This window comes from Rhopalosiphum padi, chromosome 2 (genome assembly GCF_020882245.1).
Source record: "Rhopalosiphum padi isolate XX-2018 chromosome 2, ASM2088224v1, whole genome shotgun sequence".
In the NCBI taxonomy this organism is placed as follows: Eukaryota; Metazoa; Arthropoda; class Insecta; order Hemiptera; family Aphididae; genus Rhopalosiphum; species Rhopalosiphum padi.
This window is the reverse complement of record NC_083598.1, coordinates 28968321-28994184: the sequence shown is the minus strand read 5'-3', so window position 1 is coordinate 28994184 and position 25864 is coordinate 28968321. Positions and strand designations below refer to the sequence as shown.

Genomic DNA, 25864 nt, shown 5'->3' with positions numbered 1-25864 from the left:
CATTTTTATAAATTTATTATAATTTCAATGACAACTGTAAAACTACAAGCTCTAATAATATTATTTAGCTAAGGTGAGAATACATTTTTTCACGTAGATAGCATGCGACACAAGTATTCATTTTGTGTAGATAGCATATACGCCGGTAGATAGCATACGACACGTGTACCCTTATTTTATTTTATTATATAAAACTTATATAATATAAATATATATAAAAACATAAAAATTTATTCAAACTAATAATTTTTATACAAAAAAAAATGTAATATAAATTACAATATAAACAAAATAAAACATTTTTTTTTCGTTTGAGTAGTTTATTAATTCATCATTTAAAATCTGAGTAATTAAATCTTCAGGAATAAATAATAATGATAAATGAAAATATTAAAAATATTTAGATATTACATTAGCAATAAATAATTAATCGTAAAATAAAAACCTCCATTAACCAAGATAACAAATTTACGGCGGACGCTGGTTGTATTTCATAAATGTATTGACCTACAATTATACAAATAGGTACAATCGAAAGTAAAAAAATTCAAGCAAAATGAAATAATATAATTTATTGACTTGCAGCTGCAATATCAAAGAGGACGCCACACCCGACATGCGTTGTTTCCGTCTTACCAGTGGGGGATTATCCACTACTCACTAGTGTCGTGAGGCTCGAGCCTAGGGCGGCAACTTATAGGGGGCGGCAAATTTGTTATGTTATTTTATTTTTATTATCAAAAAAATGAAAAAAAAAAAGTTGAACCAATACTATTTTTCACTCCCAAGATGGCTATACCCGATTACCCATCACTCTTCAATGTTAGTCCATTTAAACTACGATCCTTGGACATTGGATAGTATTAAAAAAGGGGGGTTGTGAATACTGAGCGTGCCTCAGGGCGCTGTGAAGGTTAATCCGTCACTGCGTCTATTGCGTCTAACAAACGTACAACAGGAAATTTACGTTCAGTAGAGAACACATTTTGACTGATGTGTTGTTAGCCTTAATATTAGAGTGGTCAATTGACTCTTGTAAAAAACCAACGAGAGATCAAAGACACTATTTTTACCTTTAGATTTTGATATTTGATAACAGATAAATTCACTCTAAACTAATATTAAAGCTAATTGGTTCTATTGAATGCAAATAAATTTATTATGTTTTACGTTTAAACATATACGGAGACACCCATGCAATGGCATATATAGGGGGTTAAGGGTTTAACCAGGGCCCCACGAAATTAATTCCTATATACGCCACTCCACCCATTCGGGCGTGGCGTCATCTTAGCTACACTATATATAGTTTATTATCGCTTGACTCACCTGAAACCTATGGACAATAGTAATCTTATTACTTTTAAAAATATATTCTAAAATATAAATACTAAGAAAGATAAAATTACAATATCTAATATAAAATTGTAATCAAACCTTTATTATTTAATTATGTGTTCCAATATCAATAATTTCCGGTATAATTACTAACTATCATAAAAATTATATTTATACCTTGTTACTAGCTGCCACCTGTCAATAATTATTATTTTTTAATTTCATTATGCTGTAGATCAGAGATCAATAAGTTATTACCTAGAACTATTATAATAGGTATATGCTATAAAAATGAAATTAAACAGTAAAAATCCCACGAAATGTTATTACTTATTAGAAACAATAACATTATCTATATACCTAAATACATTTTTTTTGGTTTTTGACTTTAATGACTACCAACTACCCATTACCTTGTAATGATCCAAATAAATCGGGTATATTTCACAATAATTAAATAATATTATATTTTTTATTACCGAGTAAAATTGTTTTATTATTTTTTAAATACCTAATAACCTAATGTACACATTTTCCTGTTGTCCAAGGTTCAAGTATTTATTAGTACAGTTAGATATCTTTTCGCTAAGTATAGTTCAGTAGTGTAAGCCTGAAATTTGAATAGAATCTATTAAATATTAATCATTTTAACGCAATAGTGTTTAAATGTAATGCCGCTAAGTGCCATGCAGGTATAATATTTATACAATATAGATGATCTTGAACCTCATTTAAATCGATTTATGTAAACGTAAAATTACTTTATACATATATCTGGATTTTCTCGATTACAAGAAGTAATTTTAGCGGGAAGACATATTGCAGTGGTACGTAGTCCAGTATCATTTCATAATTCATAACTCAAAAAGATCAAAAAAACGTCAATGGAGCAACTAGAATTTATCGAATGGCCAGGAGTTTAAATTTGTAATAACATTTACAACTTAAAAAACTGATTTATAATAAATTTATAAATTTAATATTTTTCATGGAAAACATAAGTCAATGTTTAATAATATTTTTAAAACTAATTCAATAGAAAATATAGCATGTCGGAGTGTATTTTAATATTTTTGTAAATAAAAAAAAAAAGGTAAAATAATTTATAATGTAATTCAAAGATTTGAATCTACAATATACATAGTCATCCGGTCATGTCCGCCTAATAAGTAATAAGTGTCTATATATATATATATATATATATAACATAAAACGATGCACGCAAATCGAAAATTAATCCGGACGCAATGATAAACAAACGCACGTGGGACTCGAAAACAACAATAACAATAACAACAACAACATTTGGCAGGTTTTCCGACGTCATGTTGTATTGGAGTAGTATTAGGACGAACGTGAAATAGGCATTAACCAGAATGCAGCTGATGCAGTGTGGCTGCCGCTGCCGCAGCTGCTGCTGTTACCGTCCCGCCATTTCCACATTATTATTTTTCCCCCTTCGCCGGCGATAACGATAACAATAACAAATAACACCACAATCATACAATACGGTTACGAATTACGACAGCGGTGCATAATGCAGTAACAGCCCTCCAGACGGCGAGCAACAGCTGCCGTCGTTTTCCCGCGCTTTACCTTTGCCCAACAACAATCGCCCGACCATTTGCGTTGGTCGCACTGTACACTGCAGTGTTGCCGTACCGTCGTCACCTGACTCACACCGGCCAATCCGGTAACTCGGTGCCCTACATGCCGCACATTTTTCGGCACTTCTTGATATTATAATAAAATTTACAATTATCTCTACGATTCGACCGCCGGATGACTCATGCGCGCGCCCTAGCCCGCCAGTCAGGTTTTTATCGCCAGTTTCGAGTTCTCGCTCGTATAATTTTTGTTTTGAATTTATCTAATCGCGTTTAAATCCCGCTCGACGGGTCTTTTAGATTTTACCTTCTCGCCACTGTTCTTTCGTTTTTCATTGTTATTGTGTCTTTCCCACTTTCTTGACTTGCCCGTGAACACGACTATCAGTATTCGCTTTCGAAATAGTGTTTTTTTTTATCCGTGGTGAAAGTGATTTTTTTTTAAGAAAATCATTTGTTTCTCACATCTGTTGGACCCTAGTACAGACGATAAAAATGTCACCAGAATCATGTAAGTACGGACTGATTATAATTTCTACATTATCATAGTATATTAATACTAACTGCGGTAATTAATAATTGTTTTATGCAAGATTTTATGTTTAACACCGGACTCCTAATTATTGTATTATAATATGTATATTATTGTTTTATTTAATACCTTCTGTTGACTAATTAGTCAATTGGTCATGTCGCAACTTATTTTATTATATTTTCTCAATCTCAAATTTACTTACCTAATTTTATACAATTCAGAAACAAAGTATTTAACCTTCAAAAAATAAAAAAATAAATTTATTTCTTACATTCATTTTTAAAAATCATGAAACTATGTTTGATAGGCATCAATTTTTTTTATAGATCCTGGTACTTACTATTTTCAATCTGTAATTAATTTCGTTATTATATTTAATTTGCATTGTAAAATTATGGGGAATTCCACCAATCATCATTTAATTTAATCATATTAATTTTAATAGCCAATTATTTATTTTTAGTACTATACATTTTTTTTTTACCAATGTATGTTGTTACATTTTAATACCTATGTGTACACATGCCTATTTTTTTTATATATATTTACCTATAAGAAAAATGGGTAGTTTACAAAATTATTTAATCCTTGAAGTTGATAATTCTTTATTTTTCATATTATCAGTTATGTTGTATCTAAACATTAAATATTATAAAGATAATATTTTTTTTAACAAGTTCATGATAATGAAATCTATTTTAACATATTTTTTCAGGTTTTGTGTAATTGAAGACTTGAATAACAATGTTCAATTTGTATGTTGACATATTATATCTGAAAGAAATTGCAATTCATTTGACCAAACATGGACGGAGTGGACATACAACGGTTTTTCAGTCCAGTTACATTGTTACCTAGACGTTTAAATTTCAGTGACTCTGATGAGTCTTCACCTTGCCTTATTGCTGCCAACATTCAAGAATCGCCTAAAACACCACCTAACCATGTTCAACATATTCCACCCATGACACCCGCCAGTCGAAAACATCGATCGGCACTTCCATTAAGGTTTGCTGAGCATTTAGCTTCACCTTCAAAAGCTGATTCACCTCAAAAGGATGAATTATCCTATTCGCCTCCTATAAAAAGGATTCGTGTCCTTAAATTGGAAGAAGGTATATTAGATCGATCCCATTCTTCTATAAAATCTAAATTATTTGAAAATAGAAATTCAAACCAATTACTCAATGAAGCAACAATATCTAAACCTAAACAATTTAGCATTAACCCATTCTCTCCTGCAGCAACTGACCTACGGTTAAAATGGACAAATAATAATAACAACAATAACAATAATGAATCATCAACACTTGACAACTGGTCTAAAGATTTAACAAATGTTGAACTAACTGATCTTAAAGTATCTAGATATTTTAAAGAATTCAAAGTGGAAGATCTTATTGGAAAAGGAGATTTTGGTGAGGTTTATAAGTGTATTAATATGCTAGAAGGAATGCCATATGCTATTAAAAAAACACTTAAGAAAGTAGTAGGAACTAGACGAGAAAATTATGCTCGTAAAGAAGTATATGCAAATGCTGCTTTATTTAGTCATCCAAATATAGTTGCTTATCATTCTGCATGGAATGAGAGTAATTCAGTTTTTATACAACTAGAATATTGTGATGGTGGAAATCTAGATGAAATGATATTTACAAAACACCACAATTTCAATGATGCTGCCATCGAGCGCCTATTATCTCATTTATCAAGTGGTCTTCATTATATGCATACATCAAAAATGGTTCATTTGGACATAAAACCTGCAAATATCATGATAAGTCATTCTAAATTCCTGGAAAAAGATGAAGATAAAGTTGATAGAGATATAATTTACAAAATTGGTGATCTCGGTCATGTAGCACATACAGACAATTTAAGTGATGTGGAAGATGGCGATGGCCGATATTTACCTAAAGAAATGTTAAGTGGAAAATTTGATAGTTCAACAATTATGAAAGTTGATATATTTTCGTTAGGAATGACTGCATATGAAGCTGTTTCAGCTTTAAGATTGCCAAGTGATGGGCCAGAATGGCATTTTTTAAGAGATGGATTTGTACCAGATATAGAAGATTTTGGATTAAGTTTACTTATAGCAAATATGATTGACCCCAATCCTCTTAATCGACCAAACGCTATTGATGTGTACAAGAATATTACATTAAAAATGTCAGAGTTAACTGAGCTCTCTTCTTTACAATTTAAAAGAGAATACTTAGCCAGCTGTACAAAAACACGGTCTACTCAATGTTCCCCAACTAAAAGAATTACCACTACTTCTAAACGAGTTCCAATAGCTTTAAGCACGTGGCATAAAAGGCGTCTGGTTGGACAAAAGTCAAAGCGTTACTATTCATTTTGAAAGTACAATATTGTAACTTACTTTACTCTGTTTTTTTCTATGTTTAGATAGTAACTTGAACTCTGTGATGATAATTATAGTTTTTTTTTTTTTTTGTATAAAGGGTCTCAAATTATTTTATATAAAGTCTGTGAATTTTTATTGTATACGTTTTATAAAAATATGTGATTTTTCTATTGTTACGCTAGTTATAAATAACATAAGTTATTTGTGGTATGATAAATATTTCTTCGTCACAGGCTGTGATACAGCATTCTTTATTATCATGGTTTACGTTTTATTATTTTGCACATTGTGCATATAAATTGAAGTTGTCATATTGTCATTATACTTCTAAAATTCATTTTGGCCTGCAAAAAATATTGTTTAAAATTGTATGATTACAAACTTTATTATTAAAGTCCTTTTATTACAGAAAAAAATGAAAAATATGGATCTTTAATTTGAATACTTCTCAGGTTACATAATGTTGATAATTTTTAAATGTTCTCATATGCAATTAATATAACAACTAATATTGTTTAACAACATTAGGTACATTATGTTTTTATATTAAACAATTAAAATGTAATGTTTATGTTATATTTATATTTTATCATATAAAACAAATATAATTTAAATTCTTTTTTATACAATAATTTGTTTTTATAATTTTGATAATGTTTAATGATTTACTGGCCAAAATGATTTTTAATGTATAAAAAGTTCTTGGTATTATTATTTTTTTTTTATAAAAATGTTTATTTTTATTTCATTATTTATGTTGAATAATAATATAATCTATTTTGCATATATTTTAGTAACATTTATTTTATATATATAAAAAAAAACTGCCACTGTTAATATTTAAATTATGCCCATATTATAAATAAAAAAAAACTTAAATTGCATAAAATGCATAATGGATAGTTTACTTATGTCTTTAAGTTTTATTTATGTTTTTTCATTAAGTTTTAAACTGTAATAATTAAGATAATTTTCTTTTCAATGCCAAAAGAATACTAGCGTAAATACTATACAAATATTAATAACTTGTAATTTATTATTATTGTTAATACTTAGTAACAATCATTTTAATATGTTTAAGTTTATGTTACATTGTATGTTTATTATGCATTATAATTTATTAGTTAAAAAAAGTTACTGAACTGTTAAAGAATACCTATGTTCATTTTTAATGTTAAGAGATTTGTGTGTAACAATTGATGTTATTATATTTGATTAAAAATAAACAATGAACGCTAACATTTTAAATTTTTTTTTTTTTAATTCCTAATAGTATATTAGAACCCAGCTAAAACATTGGTTATATAATTGTTGATATATGCTGATTTTGGAAGCTCGTTCTGAAGAAACATAAAAACATTGTTATTTATATATAATGTCATTAATATAAATGATTCATTAAAAATAATGAACTGTAATCATTAAATTTTATATCAATATTAAATTTTGTTTAATTAATATAAATAAATAAAATGTAAAAGGTATATAGTTATTTTAATTTATATTTGTATCTTAGTTTATATACCTTATACCTAAGAATACTTTCATTAAGAACATAATAAGCTTTTATTTACAATTATGCCTTTCTAGTGATCTCACTTTTATCCAATCCTATTATACACATTACACAACCCCTTTCTACATTAGTCTGATCACATAACAAACCTTGTTCCAAATTCTTTCATGTACAATATTCTTTACTCTACGAGTGTCACAGAATAAATTTAATTTTCTATTCTATAGTAGTTATCAGATGATGAACCTTACAAATTATTTTGTGCAAAACAGTAATTTTATCAAATACCTATAGAATTTAAAACCTTATTCCAAATTATTTCATTTGTTCTCTCTATTAACATAGACTGACTAAATTATTATACTTTATCTATTCTTTGCTGAGACCAGCTTTACTTTATACAATTCCATGCTGTGTTTGAAAGTTGGTAATTAACAATTCTTACACTCTTACAGTATCCTAAACTATGCTGATCCTATAGTGGTTGGGGATTTAAGTTAGATAAGTGGTGTCTACAGAAGCTTCAACTGCTTCAGGTCCCAAAACATATATTTGTTATTCTGTCATTCCGTATTTCAGTTCATAAACAAAAATACGACATGAATCACAATCATGAGTATTCAGAATCCAAAAATGAGAAGACTATTACTAATAATACCAATATTTTTTATTATTGACAATTTGAGAATGTCCAAGATTCAGTTAATTTTTATCACTTATTACTTATTTTGATTTATCGTACTGTTATCAGAGTTGCAAACACGATTTAAAACACTGGTTTTGGCATAAATCTTATATAAAAAAAATAGTATAACCACAGAACAACTTACAGTATAATTCAGTAAAGTCATATTGTGTCTTATTTTATCTCTTGTACTTTGTAGGCATAAATAATAAATATTAGTAATATTATCACAGTAATCATTATTGTTATCATTAACTAAAGATATTATAATCAATGTTATTATTTACAGACATGAAGCATTGATTAAATATCAATATTTAATCAATGTATAAAGTAAATTCATCGTGCTAACATAATAGCATGTAAACTGTAAAGTTAATTTTTTTATTTTTAAAGTTGATATTGTGAAGTTGGAACTCCTCGAAAACACAAGTAAGAAGAAAGATTGTTTTTGTTTTCTATTTCATTCTGAATAACCTTTTTATTTATATTTTTCATTGTGTTATTTAAGAATCCTATTAATGTTAATGTCTTCAATTAATTTTAGGGAATTTTCAGTAACATAATATATATCAAAATGAATCCCACCCTATCTATCAAGTGCATACCATATATTAATGGTTCAAAACGTAATACTATTCGTGGCGTTTTTTGTTTAACTCAACGTTTCAAATCAGATGATGATAATAATTCAAAAAATAACCAATCAGCTGTTGAAAAACTAAATAATCTACTGAAAACTATGAAGAAAGGAAATGACACCAATATGGTTCCTCAACAATCTAAAACCATTGATTTGGCACAACCTAGACAAATGGCAAGGAAAGCAGAACAAAATAAAAAAGATATTGATGAATCCAAACAGAACAAACCATTAGGCGAAAAATTATCTGATGCAGCCACCAAAGTTGCTCAATCAATTGGAGGTGATACAAATAAAACTAAATCGGACTTATTAAATTTGCTGAGGATTTACAACAATGAACCTAATGATTCTTCTGAAAAAAAGGTGAAATCTTCTGTTCAATTAGATGATCTACTATCGGGAATGAAAATTGATCGTTCTCAACCAAAGGAAGTGTCCCTAAAGTTTAGCAATGTTGATAGAGCCCAACGAGTAAAAGAATTGTTAGGCCATGGTTCTGGTGATCATCAAAGAACTAAAAAGTACAAAAAGCCAATGGATAATTATGTGCCAATTAGTTTATTTAGCAGTGATCCACTTGGTATATTTAAAGAATTTGACAAGAATAAAGACATTCCAATCTTGCCTACTTGGGAAAGATTACATGAAAAAAGTTTACAAACAGCAGTAACACATCCACCAAAAAATATTTATGAACAAATGATTATTTGGACAGAACAAGGAAAATTGTGGAAATTTCCTATTAATAACGAACAAGGTATGAATGATGAACATAATGTATTTTTTGCTGAACATGTATTTTTAGAACCATTAATTGATGAATGGTGTCCAAAAAAAGGACCAATTAGACATTTTATGGAATTAGTATGTGTTGGTTTGTCAAAAAATCCATTTTTGTCTGTTGAAGAAAAGAAAGATCATATTAATTGGTTCCGACAATATTTCTATGCAAAAAATCAATTATTGAATGAAATTGGCGCATTCGAAATTAAATCATTACCAGAAAATGTTAAGGAATATTATAAACCTACAATTCCAGACGAATAAAATAAATGAATAAATATTGTAGTATAGAGCATATAAAAAGTTAATAAAATATTTACAACATATGTATAGTTTTATTATTTCAAAAAGCTTAACTATTATTTATTATTTATTTACAAATAAATGATAAATCAAAACCAACATTAAAAAATAATCATTGCTTATTTTTTTTATTAGTTTAAATGTTAAAATGTAACAGTTTATTGAATATGCATGTGGCTATGTTGGACCTAGCTTGTTAATATTATTCAAGCTAGAATATTTATTATATTAAAATATAAAATTATAAAAAATAATTGCAAGGACGTATTTAGGGTATTGATATGGGTGTTGTTATAGTAAAGTTTTATACAACTTGTAGATCATCTTACACATACTGTTATAATATAATAATTATTAATTTATATCAATACATGATATTTGTCAATGTAATACGTGGGGTGTGGTAATCTGTCAAAAAGTCCATTATAAAAAAAGTCGGACTAATAGTCCGGATTCAGTTTTTATAGTCGGACAAAAAGTCCGAAATACAAAATATTTTATAGAATATAATATTTATTTAAAAATTTAAAAATGTTTGTAGACATCATATACATTATAATATTAAATTTTCTTATTTTAATTTATAATTATATAATTTATTATTAATTTTAATAGGTACGTATAGATACATGTATTTAAAAAAATTAACATAGGTACAAATGTACAATCACACAATATCTTAGGAACAACAGTATCAACATTTATTTGTAACTAAATACATATCAACAAACAATGAATTTTATTTTATTTATAAACAAGTCAATTAAACTAAAATTAAAAAAAAATATATAAATTTGTCATTACTATAATAGATACCTAACTATAGTGGATTTCCGTTATATTTTTGATAGTTATACAAAAATATAATAATATAATATGTGTAAAAACATTTTTAAATATTTAAAATAAATATTAATTTTTGGACTTTTTGTCCGACCCTAAAAATGTGCTCGGACTTTTTGTTCGACTATAAAAACTGAATCTTGACTTTTTGTCCAACTTTTTTTAAAACAGACTTTTTGTCGCCGAACTTTTCGTCCTCGATTCGTGGGGTGTGGAACCGATACAACGAGTTAACCAGTACACCAACTACGTTTTTAAAATTGTGTAACTCTGTAGTTGGTGGACAGCCGCTTCATTAAATTTTCAATAAATCATTAAGCTTCAGTTACTTTCATAATATTTGGAAAAAATCTTTTGTAACACCAATACACGAGTCAAGAGATAAACATAATGTCACTAATTATAAATCAGTTGCATAACCAAGGGGGAGGGGGAGCTCTTATTCCAAAAATATTTGAATATCTTGTTACCTACTAAAAATCAACATGGTTTCTGGATATATATGTTGACTTTGACTAATAATTTACTTAATTACTTTATTAGACTTTCGGCTCTTAATTAATGTATACTATTAATAGTTTTATACTGACTTCAAAAAGCATCTGATAAAGTAAATTACAACATTCTTTTGTATACTGTTAAAGTGTTAAGATGCTAAGATTTATTAATAAAAGCACGGTTAATTTAAAAATTTAAAATACCAATGTCCTCAAAACATTAGGTTAGGCTATTTGCCTTACATTTGAACTCGTTAAGTCGGCAAGTCGCAGTTTGAATTTGGGTCAACTGTCTGGTCACCTCACCTCAACCTCACTATTTTTCAGGTATAAATCTTATTGGAAATGTTTAGCATAGTGTTTCTAAAATGAAGTCACTAGTATTAGTATACGTGTACTCGCCAGTACTCGGCGTACTCACTGCGATGAATGATTTTATAGAAACTTTTTTTCTATCTTGAAAATCTGGGTTTTTTTTATTTTATTTTTATATTATCTTAAAAGTAAAAATAAACACTCTAGTTGTATTTTTTGCAATATTCTCATACGAGTCGAAACGTCACATCGGTTTTAAGCTTGTCGTGCGTTTTTCACGCTCAAATCACCGACTAAAAAAAAAGTGGTGTGACACTTCGATTTGCATGAGAACTCAGAAAACTGCAAAGATTAACAGTGGTGGTAGTTATTTGTTGTCATTTAACATATATGATTAATTAACACATTGCTTATGTTATATATTTACATTGTAAACTAATTAAAACGATGAATTAATAACACAATTAGGGTTAACAGAGCTTGAAGTGATCTAATTTATTGTCATGTTACGCGTTTTAAGTGTATGATAAATAAAATATGGTAACTTTTATCCATAATGTCATAAGTTAGAGATAAAAGGAATCAATTATTTGTGTATTTAATACTGAAATTCTGGTATGGGATTTTATGAAAGAACAAGTTTATGCTAAAGAAGTGAATAATCGAGAAAAAACTTTTAATGAGAATTAATAATATAGCTGATATTATTCGTCAAACACCCGCAAATTTGTTGGGAAAAACTTGGAATTCATCACATCGTCGCATGGAAAAGTGCATTGAACTTAACGGGGGTCATATCATATTGAACAACTTTTGTACATAAAAATTGTAAATAACGTAATATGATTATTTAACTATATTATTTTAGTGGTCGTGGCTAAATCATATACCTACTATTTTTTTTTTTTTTTTTTAATAGTAAATGGTCTATGCCCTATGGGCTTAATAGTCATTTACCGACGACACTAGTTCCCCAGACATTATCAGAAGGTATGTTACATAGAGTAAAATATTGCTCAATGGTATGTTATACATCTTGCTTATCAATCTTATCATATTGTTTTTGTTGTTATATTTTTTGGTTATGTTTTATAATTTTTTTAAATTGTTGAAAATATCAAAATATTATTAATTGTTATTACTTAAAACTTTATCAATTCATATAATATATTATATTCTTTACATACATTTATAAATATATAGGTTTATATACCTGTAATTCCATATTCTAAACGAATAAACGACGATTTACAATAATTATCATTCATCCTAAATCGTGATATAAATGTATAAATAATTAATTAGTTAGTTGTTGATGTCATTAAACTATACTCTGATATGTTTTTTATTACTAGTTTGTCGATTATTAAATTTTATTTGTTTTAAATAACATTTTGTTGTGAAAAAATTAACCTAATGCATAGATATGAGGTAGCTTTAATGATGAATGAAAATCGATTAACAAATAGCTTCAAAAGTTATGTTGGCTGGGACGATGACGAACAGGTAAACAATTTTAAGTATTATTTTAATACCTAAAATATATTATATTTTACTCTATTTTAGTTGACGAAATATATTTTAAACACTGGGCTTGGCTATATATCAAACGTGCATCATAGGTTTTGTTCTTAGGCAATAGATTTAATGATCTATGGCAGTGATCATAGTAGTGATAATACAAAAGGTATAGCTTAGAATAAGTAACCATTACATTTAAATACAAAGAACAATGTTAATAATATTGTTTTGGTATAAATTCCAGACTGTAAAACTATTGTAAATTCTAAAAATGTTTCGTATTGTATACTTGTGTTCATTTATAGTTAATTTTGAGTTTTCAATAAAAATATTTTTGGAACGTTTTTATAATGTCTTCAATAGGATCAAGAACTACTTATTTTCCTAATAGTTATCTAAAAATATTTATTATTATTTATGTATAATGTGATTAAATTTATTTTTTGCTTATAGTTATATCTTATAAGCTTATAACATTTTTACTACAGAAAATGTTCTTTTTTTGACAATAGTTAATATCCAATTAATGCTTACTTAACACATATTATAATCAGTCATGATAAGCTGGACATGTAGAAGCTGTTTATACTTTAAAAAATAATCCAAATAAAAAGTTTTATTTAAAGTATTTCAAAATTTTTTTTATAATGGCTGTGTTGTAAAATTGTTGTTAACTGTATCTAATTAACACTTTGACTGCGACATGGTTTGACCTGAGCGATTTGCCTGTGCGGAACATTTTTTTGTAATAATAGTAGTAAGTATAATAAAAATATAAAAAATATCCAGAATCTCAAACCACCGCAAATTAAACAATTTTAACCGTTTATCTGTGCGGTGGCGCAAGCACAAATAGCTTGTTGTATGCTGATATTATTGGGAGAGATCAGAAAGTAATACAGGTTGTCGACACCCGCCGCATAGAACAAATATGATTTGTCGATGTCAGCAGTCAAAGTGTTAACTTGTTTCATCAAACCTTTGAATATCAAATTAAAATTGTAAATAATTATTTATTTGTAATCTATATAAAATAGATAGAAAGAACAGTATAGTAATTGTGTATTTAATTTTTAGATTTCAAGTTGTGAAACATCATTTATTGAGCAAGAATTTTCACCTAAACTCCATCCAGGTATTTAAAAACAATGTATATATTTACAATAAATTAATATAATTATGTAACTATAATTACTTGAAGCTTGAGCATTATAAATGCTTAAGTAATCTATAAATTGAATTTATTGTTACTTAATAATATATTTATGTTATTATTATTTTATATCAATTTTTTTATTTGAAATAATTCTAAAATTTAATTATTTCTTTTTCTTAAATTTTAACAGATTGTAGAATCATTCTGTATTACAACCCATTCTCACTATCAGCTGCTCTTGCTTTCCAGTCAGAACCTCCATTTAAAGATTGTTTCTTTACCACATCTTGCCATTTCAAACGGTAGTCCCAAAGGGGTGGTCCAGTCATCAAAGAGATCTTTTTCCTTTTGTATTCTTTGTCATAACTATGTGTGATAGTGAGCTATGACTGCTATGCATGACCAACCCACTGTAATCTTCTACTCTAGATTGTATTTAATAGATTTCTGGTTTCTGAAAAAGTTCCTCTAATTCTTTTTTCTTTTTCATTTGACGGTTACTTAATTTTTAACTGAACCAAAAATCTTTCTTCAGATTTTTCTATACATAACAATTAGTTTCATTCAATTTCATTTTTATTAGTTAATATCAAACTTAGATATTTAAATAGTTTGACTTGAATGAATTTTTAGTTACCCACTTTTAAGGAAGGATACATTCCCGTACTATCCCTTTTCCCCATTAACATATACTCGGGTTTTGCCTTAATTTATTTATAAACCAGTTTTCTTTGCTACTTCCTCCAATCTCCCCCCAAATGGTTTTATGTACTTAAGGCATTGTATGATTGATTTATGAGGACAAAATTGTCCATATATTTATAAGTTTATTTCTATGTATATAAGATATAGTAATACATACTAGATATATGTATTATTCAGTGATTTATAATATAATTAAGTGGCAGATCAAGAATTTTCTCATTGGGAGGATATAAAAGTACACGTGTGTAATATTTGAATACACTTTATTTTATTAATATATTATATTATTATAAAAAAAATGTTATTTCCTAAAAGTCTGCCATTATGTCAATTACTTCATAGGGTAATGTAGGACGTAGGTATTGTCTGATAAACAGTTAACCAAGCTTATTTATTTGCTTTTACATAAAAAATGGAAAATCAAAAAAAATATTAAAGTGTACATTTAATTTGTATATGCCTTACCCATAGAATTTTTTAAATAAATTTTTAGTCATTTCAATGTTGAAAAAAATCTCACCAGCGTAACTGTTAATACTGGCAACATGCAAAAAATCTGAAAAAGTTTATAAATATTAGGAAAAATGTGTTTATTGCATTATGAAAGTACATTAATAGAAGTCTCAAGGATTGAATTAAGTCTTAAAGGTTTTTTTTCCTACAACTTTAATTTTCTGTAGCATTCTGTAATATTATGAAATATGATCTACCAATGATGTATAAAGTTATTATAATACATTTTGAAAATAAACACAGTATTCCCAATGTTTTAATCAGAAGGTACCTATACTTTTATGCACTATAGTAAACAATATTATTTTATATGAACATAATCTTTTGATTCTCACATTGTGCTTCTGTGGTAACATATTACAAACTTGAATATGAAAGAAAAACTTATAATTTTCAAAAACGTATAGCAACATTTTAGCCTGCAGGGGACAGATAGAATACTCATATCAGCTACTAATATCACTAACCAACATTTTTTTGTACTGGAACATGAGGTTTTGGTGTAGATTTTGAGTATATTTTATACTATTTTCAGCGGGGGTGTAGGAAACAAAATTACATAAAATTAGAACAGATAAAAAAAATAATAATAAACTTTTCTGTATCATGTGCATATTCTGCATTACAAATTAAAATAACTATTATTATAATCTTTCATAACAAAACATCATGAATATATCATTTATATATATGTGTGTGTGAATAATTAAATCTAAAAATATTAATATTACAAAATTAATAATATTTCAGGTGAAATGATAATTGCTGAAGCACAAAGTGTTTTATTATTCACTCCAGTAAACGAACAAAAAACTGGCATATCAGGTTTTTTGTTTGTTACAAATTTCAGACTTTCTTTTGTTACTTCAAACGAAAAACATTTAAAAGTAAATTTTAAATCTAAATTTAATATTATTTGTATATTGTATTTTATTTTATTCAAAAATTGTTTCAGGAAACATCATATCAAGAAAATTTGCTTTTGGGTCAATATGATGTTTGTCTTTCCAATATAGATATTATTTATTTATTGACAGGTGACAAAAAAAAAAGACTTATGATAGGTCATCGTTTTAATGATAAAGTCAAAGGATTACATATTATCTGCAAAGTAAAGGAAACAATATTTTTTTTTTTTAAATATATAATTAATAATTTATTTATGAAAATAGAATATGCGAACACTATCATATAGTTTTAAATTTTCACCACTTGGCCATGGTAAAATATTAGCGAATGCTTTATTGCATCATGCATTCCCAAAAAGACATCAGCTATTATTTGCGTATGACTACAGGTAATTGATTATTATTCAAAATATTATAAATATGTATATATATATGTATCATTATGTGTTAAGTTCTAAAATTTATATTTTTAAGTAGGGAGCCAAATGTTCAAAGTAGATATTCAACACCTACATTTAGATGTCGAGATGATTGGGAAAAAGAACTTCAACGTACCAAATGTCTTGGTTGGACCTTAAATTCATCTAATAATAAATTTCGCTTATCTCCGAGGTAAGTTAATACTTCATAGAACTATAACTATTTCTATAGAAAAATAATATGTTTATAGCTTGCCACAATTTATTGTTATCGGATCTGCAGTTATTGACACTCATTTACGAATAGCAATGCAACATTTTCGAGATGGACGACTACCAACTTGGTGTTGGAGCACTGTAAATGGAGCCACATTATCTAGAAAGGCAGATGTTGTGGATCCATCAAATCTAACTCAAGAAAATGCTATGTTAGAAATAGTAAGGAAATCGCATCCTGGCCTTCTTAGACCTTTTATAATGGATTTAACCAAAAATTTGCCATCGCCAAAAGATGTTAATCAGAGTTTTATTAAATTACGAGAACTGTGTGCTCCTGGTTTGTTCTTTTAGTTAATACTTAATTATTTATATTCATTATTTATATTAAAAATGGATTTAATATATTAGAAAGTGCTCGGCAGTTTTGGGTGCAAGATAATCATTTTTACTCACTTTTGGAAGCCAGTAAATGGTTACAGTACGTTTCGAGTTGTCTTAGCTCTGCTTTAACAACTGCTAATAAACTTAATAGGAATGAGTCAGTTGTATTACAAGGTATGTATACTTACATTTTTAAATAGAGATAAACCATAAAAATTGATAATCACTGCAAATATACTTTTTATATTTTAAATAAAATAAAATAATGTGAAATGGTACTTTATAAGATTCATATAAGGCCTATTCCACGAATTAAGATAGTACAATATACAACATATTCTTATACAATAATTATATTTTATTATTATTTCTTATATCTATAATTTACAAATGTTACTGATTAATCCATGTAAAAATACATAAATGTTATAAATTTATATTTTTTGCTGATCTATGTCTTAGATTTTGAGCGAAGCTCTGAATTATATTAAGTTAAAATTATGTGTATTTTTTTTGTCTGTATATTCTTTAAGTAGATGAAAAAATTCTTTGTTTTAAACTATGAAAGTTATTTGGTTCTTTATAACAGTGGTTTTAATTTTTACTTTAAAAAAGTCAAAATTAAAAATTCTCAGCGTTTTCCAAAATAAATTGAAAACAACTTAAAGATAAAAGGCAATTTTGATGGCAATTTAGTCATAAAATCAATTTTTGTCTTTTATATCTAAGAAATAAGAATTGAAATTTTAATTCATATTGATTATAAAAAAATTTACCAACATGTTTGCAGTTCACATTCTTAGGACAATGCTTATTCACTAATAAAATAATATTTTCTCAAACGCCTTTTAACATTTTGTTGTAATTAAAATCAAATAACTGTAGATTCTTGAAATTATCAAAATATTTCAATTTTGTTGTTGTGACTTGTGATTTATAGATTATAGACAATTTCAATTTTAGATTTTGAATGAAGTGAGGAATGTACTGATTTTACAATGATGTATGTTGTTTTTTTTGTGTGTGTGTGTCACGTTTTGGAATAAAAATAATGCTTTGATTTTTGACTTCAGCCTCTCCTTGAAAAAGAAAATTCATCTAGTTGGTATTTTAGGGGGTCAAAAGTAAAAACAAAAATGTCCAGTAGTTTTCAAAAACGTCAGGGAATACCCTAATACCCTAAAAAAGTAACAAAAACCTTTTTATGCATAATCAGTTTTCGATAAAATGGATTTTTTTATTTTGCCACATGAAATTTTCACCAAATTTTTATATTAGTGAATCTATTCGATTAAATTTTCAAAATATTTTGACTTTTTATAAGCTATTTATAGACAATTGAAATTTTCGATTTTTCTAATTTTTTTTTTTTTTTTGGAATGAGTATAAAAAAAATTACCTATCCAAAAAATCTTTAAAATATAATAGAAGGTTTATTATAAGTTGTACTTATCGTAGTAAAAAAAAAAATCAAAAATCGTTAGCCACAATTTTTGTTTATAAGCATTTTAAGTTCAAATGTTTACAATATGTATCAAAATCGCGAAAATTTGTAAGAAATTTTGAAGTTGAAATTTCATAAAATTTTTATGATCTATACCTATAGTTAAAAAACCCAATACAAGGTTATCCATAAGTTTTCCTTCAAGTAACAGTAAAAAAAAATTCCAGCGTTAATGTAAAAAAATTTTTATGAGTGTATGAAATTTAATTTTTTATGAAATCGCGTAAAATAACTATATATTACAATTTAAATATAGGTAATAATATAATATATACTACTAATTATCATTGATTAACCAATCATCACCGTTCAGAATCGTTTTTCGTTTACAATGATACCTCATTGCATTCAAATTGAACACATCCATTATAGTGACCTACTCTCCATCTCTACTATACAGCAAAGTGACTACTTTACCCACTTCCCAACTTTTTTTTTAGTTTTTTTTTTCACTTGTTGATATAAATAATTTTGTACGATTAAAAAACTAAAATTTAATATAAGATTCTTTTTAAGTTGTTTTTGTAGATGTGTAAAAATCTTTAAAATACATAAACACAAATTATTTTTGTAACAATTTGAAGTTTGAATTTGCAAATAGTTTTGCACTTAAAAATGCATAATTTTAATACCTAACGTTTAAAAATGTAACACAAAGTTCCTTAGTAGTTTACATTGAAATCAAATAAATCTGAAAAAGTAAATAAGCATACTTTTTTTTCTGTTTATAATTCATGTCCATTAAATTACATAGATAAGATTAAATGTATTCTTATATAGTTATATATATATATATATATATATATATATATATGTGTTATCTAAATTTAAATATTAAGATAATAATATAATTTATAGCTTACAGATAATTTGATGAGTTTAATAGATAAATTATAGGTTTGTTTACAGACAAAATAAACAAAAAGATTGATATATATATATATCTTTTTAGTTGATTTTCATTGTATTGTACTTGGCGATTATAAATAAAATTAAATATATATTTTGATTATTCAAAAAAAAAAATTCTGAATTAAATAATTTGTATTTTTAATTTTTGTCCTTGTACCTTTCAATCAGAATTCGGTTAACATATTAGGTATATGACCATTGACCCTTCAATATTTTCTCAAATTCCTTCTTAGACCTACTTTACTTTAAACTTGCATTATTATTGATAATTATTGATTAGATATGGATAGCATCCCAATTATTAAAGTTCTGTAACTGTAAAATTCTACAATTAATTATTATAATAATAATAATAACACATAGTGAATGCTAATTTATTATTATTTTATGTTATAGAACGAGATGGACGTGATTTATGCTGTGTAATTTCTAGTCTAACACAGTTGATGATAGATTCTCATTTCCGATCCATTGTTGGATTACAAACATTAATCCAAAAGGAATGGGTTGTTATGGGTCATCAATTTTGTACAAGACTTGGTCATGTTAATAGTACTGATTCGGTTAAAGTAAAGTATATATATATATTTAATATAAATTATATTTTTTAATATTAAAATATATAGCTTCTGAAATTTGGCTATTTTATGATTACCAGATTGATGAATTGAACAGTTATTAAACAATTTACACTTTTAGAAATATTATTAACAAAGTGAAATTATTGTACACTATATAGTTAGTATATACTGTGTCCCAGAAAACAGGGTACACTTTATCACTCTTTACCCTTTAAATATTTTTCAATTCTGTTTGCGTGACGTTAAACTAGACAAATGGATCATAAATTCCTAACTTACAATTTTTTAACTCCTGTATTTTGCGCATGCGCAACACAACTTCATATTTTTTTTATGGCAACCCCAATTTTTAATATCATTTTCGAATTAATCATTTTTTTTTCAAGCAATTTTTATCTATTAATTTGTATTCTAAACCCAAAATTGGCTAAGTTAGAGCTAGGTATATGCTTTTTTTTTTCTACATAGATAAAAATAGTTGAATTTTCAGCTTCAATATTTTTTTCTGTTAAGAAAATAAATATAGTTGGTATGTTTAGGAAATCTAAATTAAATGTTAAAAATAGGAATTTTTACGTAAAACTAGTTTTGGACAAAATTAATTTTCTTATTTCAAAAACGAATAATTGTATAATTTATAATAATAATATAAATATACAATAAAAATATAATATTGATTTAAAAAATATATTTATTTCAGAATTTATATTTTAATTGTAAAATTTTTAGTCATTCATATTTTAAATTTTAAATTTATTTGTATCTTGTATGCCTATTCTTATTTTCTATTAATACTTTGAATTTACAGTTTAATGCATACTTATATTGTATGAAATTAAAACTATTAAAATAATAATAGTTTACTCACTATGACTACAATGCAAAGTACTATATAAAACATATTTATAACTTGTAACCAGTGTCAACCAAAACTTGGTGTCAACAATCTAAATATGCCTAGATAAAACAGTATTGTATTATAAGGTGTTTTGAATTGTTGTGACCAAAACAATTTTCCACATAATAAATATTTAACTATATATTTTATATTAATTAATAATAATGAGTAATACTTAGTCTCTAGCAAAAAATATAAGTCAAGTATTAAAACAAAACGATACGAAGATTAAATATTTTTTTTTTGAAATTCAATGAAAAATGAAAAAAAAAATATTATATTATATTTAAAAATAAACTATAGTATGTAAAATAAAATATGAATAAAAACTTTTATTTAAAACATTTTAATAGCGATATTCTTCTTCATGATATACTGTCCAATCTTGACGGAAATCATCTCCATCTGCTTCATATCTTTCTTTTAAATTCTCTACACAACTTTTGATATCAATTTTCAACTGTTCAGGTAATTCCAATTCATCAATTGCTGTATCTCCAATGTTGTTAGCCAAAAGTCTTCTAGAAATCGTGTATGTGCAAAGTTCTTGTAAAGTATATAATGGAGTGTTAATTTTAACTATGATTGGTGGGCATTCATATTTTTGGTAATGAAAAATTTTTTTTCCATTCCCTAATAGATATCTTTTTGTTATATGATCAAAAAATTTCCAACTAGTATTAATGTCTTCTTGACCATCAAGCTGATATTCAGGTTCATCATACAGTAAACAAGTTTCACATTCAAAATCTTCATCATAAGGTCCTTTTTTCCATATATTAATGTCTGATCCAATGCAATTTACAAATTTAATGCCTCCTTCGTTTCTATCCATTTTCTAAACATTCAAAAAGTATATATATATTTACTATTATTCTAATTATAAACAGTTATTGGTTAGTTTTTATATTTTTTTTTTAATAATGTACGGCAAATTTTAACTGATATTTTATTAATTGTTTATAAATTGAGTTTATGTGTCGTATGCTATTTACGCGAAAAAAATATATTCCAAACTTCCCTAAACATTTTTATTGGAGCTTGTAGTCTTACAGTTGTCATTGAAATTATAACAGTTATACAATTGTGTTTTTTATATCTCTTAAAAATCTTTCAAACACAATGGTCGTATTGATTGAATGCTACCATTCTTCCTGTAATTGCCTTTCTAGTAAATTTATTGCTCCACGTGATTTTATAGTATTATATTTTAATTTTACGTGTCTCCATAAACAATTGAGTTGTTTGTGTTTGAGCACCTGTATGTGGATTTATGAAGTTCTTGTTGTGGTTAACAATTTGGTGAATAAAATTGTGATTTTTTTAAGTGCTGTATGTCCTCCACTCATCTGAATGAATTGTTGATTCTGGTTCTATTTCTTAAATTATTATTAGTAATAATGTTTTTTAGTGCCTCTAAAATGTGTAGATAACTTTATTAATGTAAATAGCATACAACACCAATAAATAGACTGTAGATAGCATACGACATGTGTACCATAAATTTCTTCCATTTGATAAATAAAAAAAAAAATGTTTAGCATTTATTATTATTAGTCATCAATTCATCATATTAAAATTCTTTGATACTTTTCACTTAAAAAATTCCTAAATATTTATACAATCATTTTATAATACAAACAAGTTTTAATGTCTTTAAATAAAAAATCTATTATTATAGTTATTAATTGAATAATTTATTTTGGAATCGCACAATTTTAATGAATGTAAATTTATTATAAAAATTGATGATACACATTACAGAGTACCTACGCCCTTATTCCTTAGACATGTCATTTAGTATATAGTATGTAAAATATGGAGTGTTTTTAAAATCATAACATTTTTATTATATTTACAAATTTGTTTTTTCTGTTATATTTTAAACAAAATAATTTGGTATTTAGAAGAAAAGTTACATTAAGATAAAAAAAATAAAATACGATTTTAATTTACCTCTGATCTTAGACTTATGTAAATCGAATTAGACGAGTTCAATTAAGTATTTACTAAACAAAAATAATATAAAATAAATTATTTATCAATTGTTATCTGTTGATTAGAAAGTTGTAATTTTTTTGTTTACAAATTGTGATATAAGGTATAATATGTATAATATGTATAAACATATTATCTATGGTTATAATACCAACTATACAGCCATGAAGGCCTTCATGTATAATACAGCATAACAATTATCTTTAAACTACTAGAGCTATCTACCTTCTAAATTTTTATAAGATAAAAATTTTACAAACAATAACGATATTTTGTTGTTTTTATGGATAAATAAAATTATAAATATTGTGCAATAATAATCCCAAAAAAATTAATAAAATCAAATTTTCAAGTTCTGTAATATATTAAAAATGATTTCTAATCTAACATATATAAATAGTCTATTTATAATATTATAAGCTATACCAGACACCAGTTACCAAACTTCGAGTTAATATCTTTGGCAATATTTAATTGTAACTATTGCATGTGATATTCGGTAATCGGTCAAAGTATCCATATGTACTTATGTATTTTTCCGAAAATAAGTGCATTACACTTAACTTTTTTAATAAAATATAAATATATTATAATTATATTATAATACATAAATTACGTTAATAGAAATAATATCACAAAATATACTGCACACACATTAGTCAAAAAGTCAAATAATATAAAATAAAATGTAAAATAATTTGTTTTTATATATACAGTATACTAAAAAAATAATTACACTATTTTCTAAAAATTTAGAAAAACGTTTTAAAAATTAGAAAATTTTATCTTATTTTCTAATAAAATTAGCAATAGCATTTAAAAAAATTGGAATGGGATATATTACTAGTTTCTTTTAACGTAATTTATGTATTATAATATAATATATTTATATTTTATTAGAAAGTAAAGTGAATGCACGTATTTTCGGAAAAACGGATACATTTGGATATTTTGTCCTAGATTCGTGATATTCACATGCTAATATGCTATTATTTAGAAAAATTGTATATTGTATATAAACCCAGCTCTAGTTATATAAGCCGATTTTGCCCAGAAAAAATGAACATTTTTAAATAAAAAAAGGCGCTATACCTTAGTTTTAGTGTAACTCAGTTTAAGTGCAAATCGGTATTGTACCTCGCTTTATTATTATTAATTACAAAAATTATAGTGTATTTTTAGGTTAATTGAATAATTATTAAATAATTTTATAAATATTAATTTAATAATTTTTTCTTAATTATATTTTGCAGTCACCATTGTTATTATTATTTTTGGATTGTGTATGGCAACTACTTCAACAATTTCCCTCAAAATTTGAGTTTACCGAGACTTACTTAACAACTCTTTGGGATGCATCACATGTTTCCATATTTGATACATTTTTATTTGATTGTGAACGTGATCGTCATTGTGCTACTAAGGTTTGGATTTATTTTATCTAATTCTCAATATTTTTAGCTTATACAATAATTTTATTCAGGATGTTAGTCCACTGATGTTACGTTCAATATGGGATTGGGAAGAACAATTTATGGATCATGACTTGATCCAATTTCATAATCCTCTTTACAATGCCTCTAAAGTTAAAGACGATCTACTAAAAGTATCAACAGAAATTTCATGTCTTAGTATTTGGACACAATGTTACTATAGGTTTTTGCCTACTCTAGAAATATCAAATGGTGGTAAACCATTAGTAAGTATTTGTTTATATCCAATTTTAAAATTGTTTTTTTAACAATTAAAATAAAATATTTTTAATTTTTTATCTTAGGAAGATTTTGCAGTCAGAACACTTATAAATATGAGTGATAATGATTCTAAGGATGCTCAAGAAGTCTGTACACCATCTAACATTGGATCTTTTTTTCCATTTACACATTGGAGATCTAGTAATTCAGTTCCTCCATCAACATTAACAATTAGCTCCTTATCTTTAAACACTAGTGATTTACAAATGGAAACATCATTGGTTGAAATACCCGAACATCTATAAATAAGCAATAGCATAATAAAAATATTTCGTTCTAGTTATTCTGATAAAAAATGTAGTTCAGCTTGTTTATTTTTGGCGGGCTATTTACAGGTATAATATAAGGCTAATTTTAATACTACTGATAACCATATAAAATAATTGTACAATACATTTTGAAAAACTAACTAACATTTAGTAACTATTTCAATTGACACAAATTCTACAATAATACACTTGCAATTTTTATTAATAAAAGAAAGCAAATAGTATTATTGAATGTTAAAAAATATATCTATATTTTATTCCAATGTCTATTTTAGCTGAAAATGAATCTATGTGCGTGTGTGTGTGTTGTTACCTAAATACTGTTATTTCTATAATAATTTATTTTTAAAACTATTTTTTACAGTTTAATTTTAAAATATTTTATTTTTGTAAGATATATTGTGTTATTGTTAAGTTTATTTTTAAATACTGTTTATGTATTAATTTATTTGAAAAAAAAAGTATTGGTACAAATCTGTATTAAAATCAAAATGTGATATATAATAAAAACTAAACAGGAAACATGATATTCATAGTCTAAACACAACTGTTAAACACAGCCACTGATTTTTTTATTCTAACATATTTTCTTATTATTATTGTTGTAATGAAATTGTAAAATTGCTTCATTCATAACATTTAAATATTAATAGATTTTCATATACATATAATACATAATAAGTAAAC

General features: G+C 25.9%; 4 protein-coding genes across 6 annotated transcripts; 3 read left to right on the top strand and 1 right to left on the bottom strand.

Moving 5' to 3' along the window:
• The first annotated feature begins 3082 nt into the window (after positions 1-3082).
• LOC132921755 (wee1-like protein kinase) lies at positions 3083-7099 on the top strand. Its single transcript, XM_060984948.1, has 2 exons — positions 3083-3456; positions 4196-7099. The coding sequence occupies exon 2, from the start codon at positions 4286-4288 to the stop codon at positions 5843-5845; it is 1560 nt and encodes a 519-aa protein (XP_060840931.1). The 5' UTR covers positions 3083-3456; positions 4196-4285; the 3' UTR covers positions 5846-7099.
• Positions 7100-8328: 1229 nt separating this feature from the next.
• Positions 8329-9807, top strand: LOC132922233 (small ribosomal subunit protein mS31). Its single transcript, XM_060985639.1, has 2 exons — positions 8329-8484; positions 8600-9807. The coding sequence occupies exon 2, from the start codon at positions 8630-8632 to the stop codon at positions 9743-9745; it is 1116 nt and encodes a 371-aa protein (XP_060841622.1). The 5' UTR covers positions 8329-8484; positions 8600-8629; the 3' UTR covers positions 9746-9807.
• A 2770-nt stretch (positions 9808-12577) lies between these two features.
• LOC132920111 (myotubularin-related protein 10-A) lies at positions 12578-25704 on the top strand. 3 transcript variants are annotated; one of them, XM_060982197.1, is made up of 12 exons: positions 12578-12945; positions 14038-14095; positions 16085-16221; positions 16290-16445; positions 16507-16631; positions 16717-16854; positions 16913-17217; positions 17289-17435; positions 20074-20246; positions 24408-24578; positions 24638-24853; positions 24932-25704. In XM_060982197.1, the coding sequence occupies exons 1-12, from the start codon at positions 12856-12858 to the stop codon at positions 25151-25153; spliced, it is 1938 nt and encodes a 645-aa protein (XP_060838180.1). In that variant the 5' UTR covers positions 12578-12855; the 3' UTR covers positions 25154-25704. The 3 variants fall into 3 exon arrangements, with proteins under 3 accessions (XP_060838180.1, XP_060838181.1, XP_060838183.1); XM_060982198.1 differs by having other exon boundaries at positions 12579-12945; positions 16720-16854; XM_060982200.1 differs by lacking the exon at positions 12578-12945 and adding an exon at positions 13644-13961.
• On the bottom strand, positions 21280-23248 carry LOC132920113 (uncharacterized). The gene is made up of 2 exons (XM_060982203.1): positions 23113-23248; positions 21280-21994 (listed from the first exon to the last, which is right to left on the bottom strand). Exon 2 carries the CDS (start codon positions 21989-21991, stop codon positions 21503-21505), a length of 489 nt encoding a protein of 162 aa, XP_060838186.1. The 5' UTR covers positions 21992-21994; positions 23113-23248; the 3' UTR covers positions 21280-21502.
• Positions 25705-25864: the final 160 nt, after the last annotated feature.

What these genes read in the sequence shown, in the direction of transcription:
- LOC132921755 (XM_060984948.1), top strand. Translation starts at nt 4,286, where the DNA reads ATGGACGGAGTGGACATACAACGGTTTTTCAGTCCAGTTACATTGTTA.
- LOC132920113 (XM_060982203.1), bottom strand. Translation starts at nt 21,991, where the DNA reads ATGGATAGAAACGAAGGAGGCATTAAATTTGTAAATTGCATTGGATCA.
- LOC132920111 (XM_060982197.1), top strand. Translation starts at nt 12,856, where the DNA reads ATGCATAGATATGAGGTAGCTTTAATGATGAATGAAAATCGATTAACA. An exon ending in TTCACCTAAACTCCATCCAG is followed by an intron (nt 14,096 to 16,084) that starts GTATTTAAAAAC and finishes ATAATATTTCAG; the next exon opens with GTGAAATGATAATTGCTGAA. An exon ending in GATTACATATTATCTGCAAA is followed by an intron (nt 16,446 to 16,506) that starts GTAAAGGAAACA and finishes TTATGAAAATAG; the next exon opens with AATATGCGAACACTATCATA.
- LOC132922233 (XM_060985639.1), top strand. Translation starts at nt 8,630, where the DNA reads ATGAATCCCACCCTATCTATCAAGTGCATACCATATATTAATGGTTCA.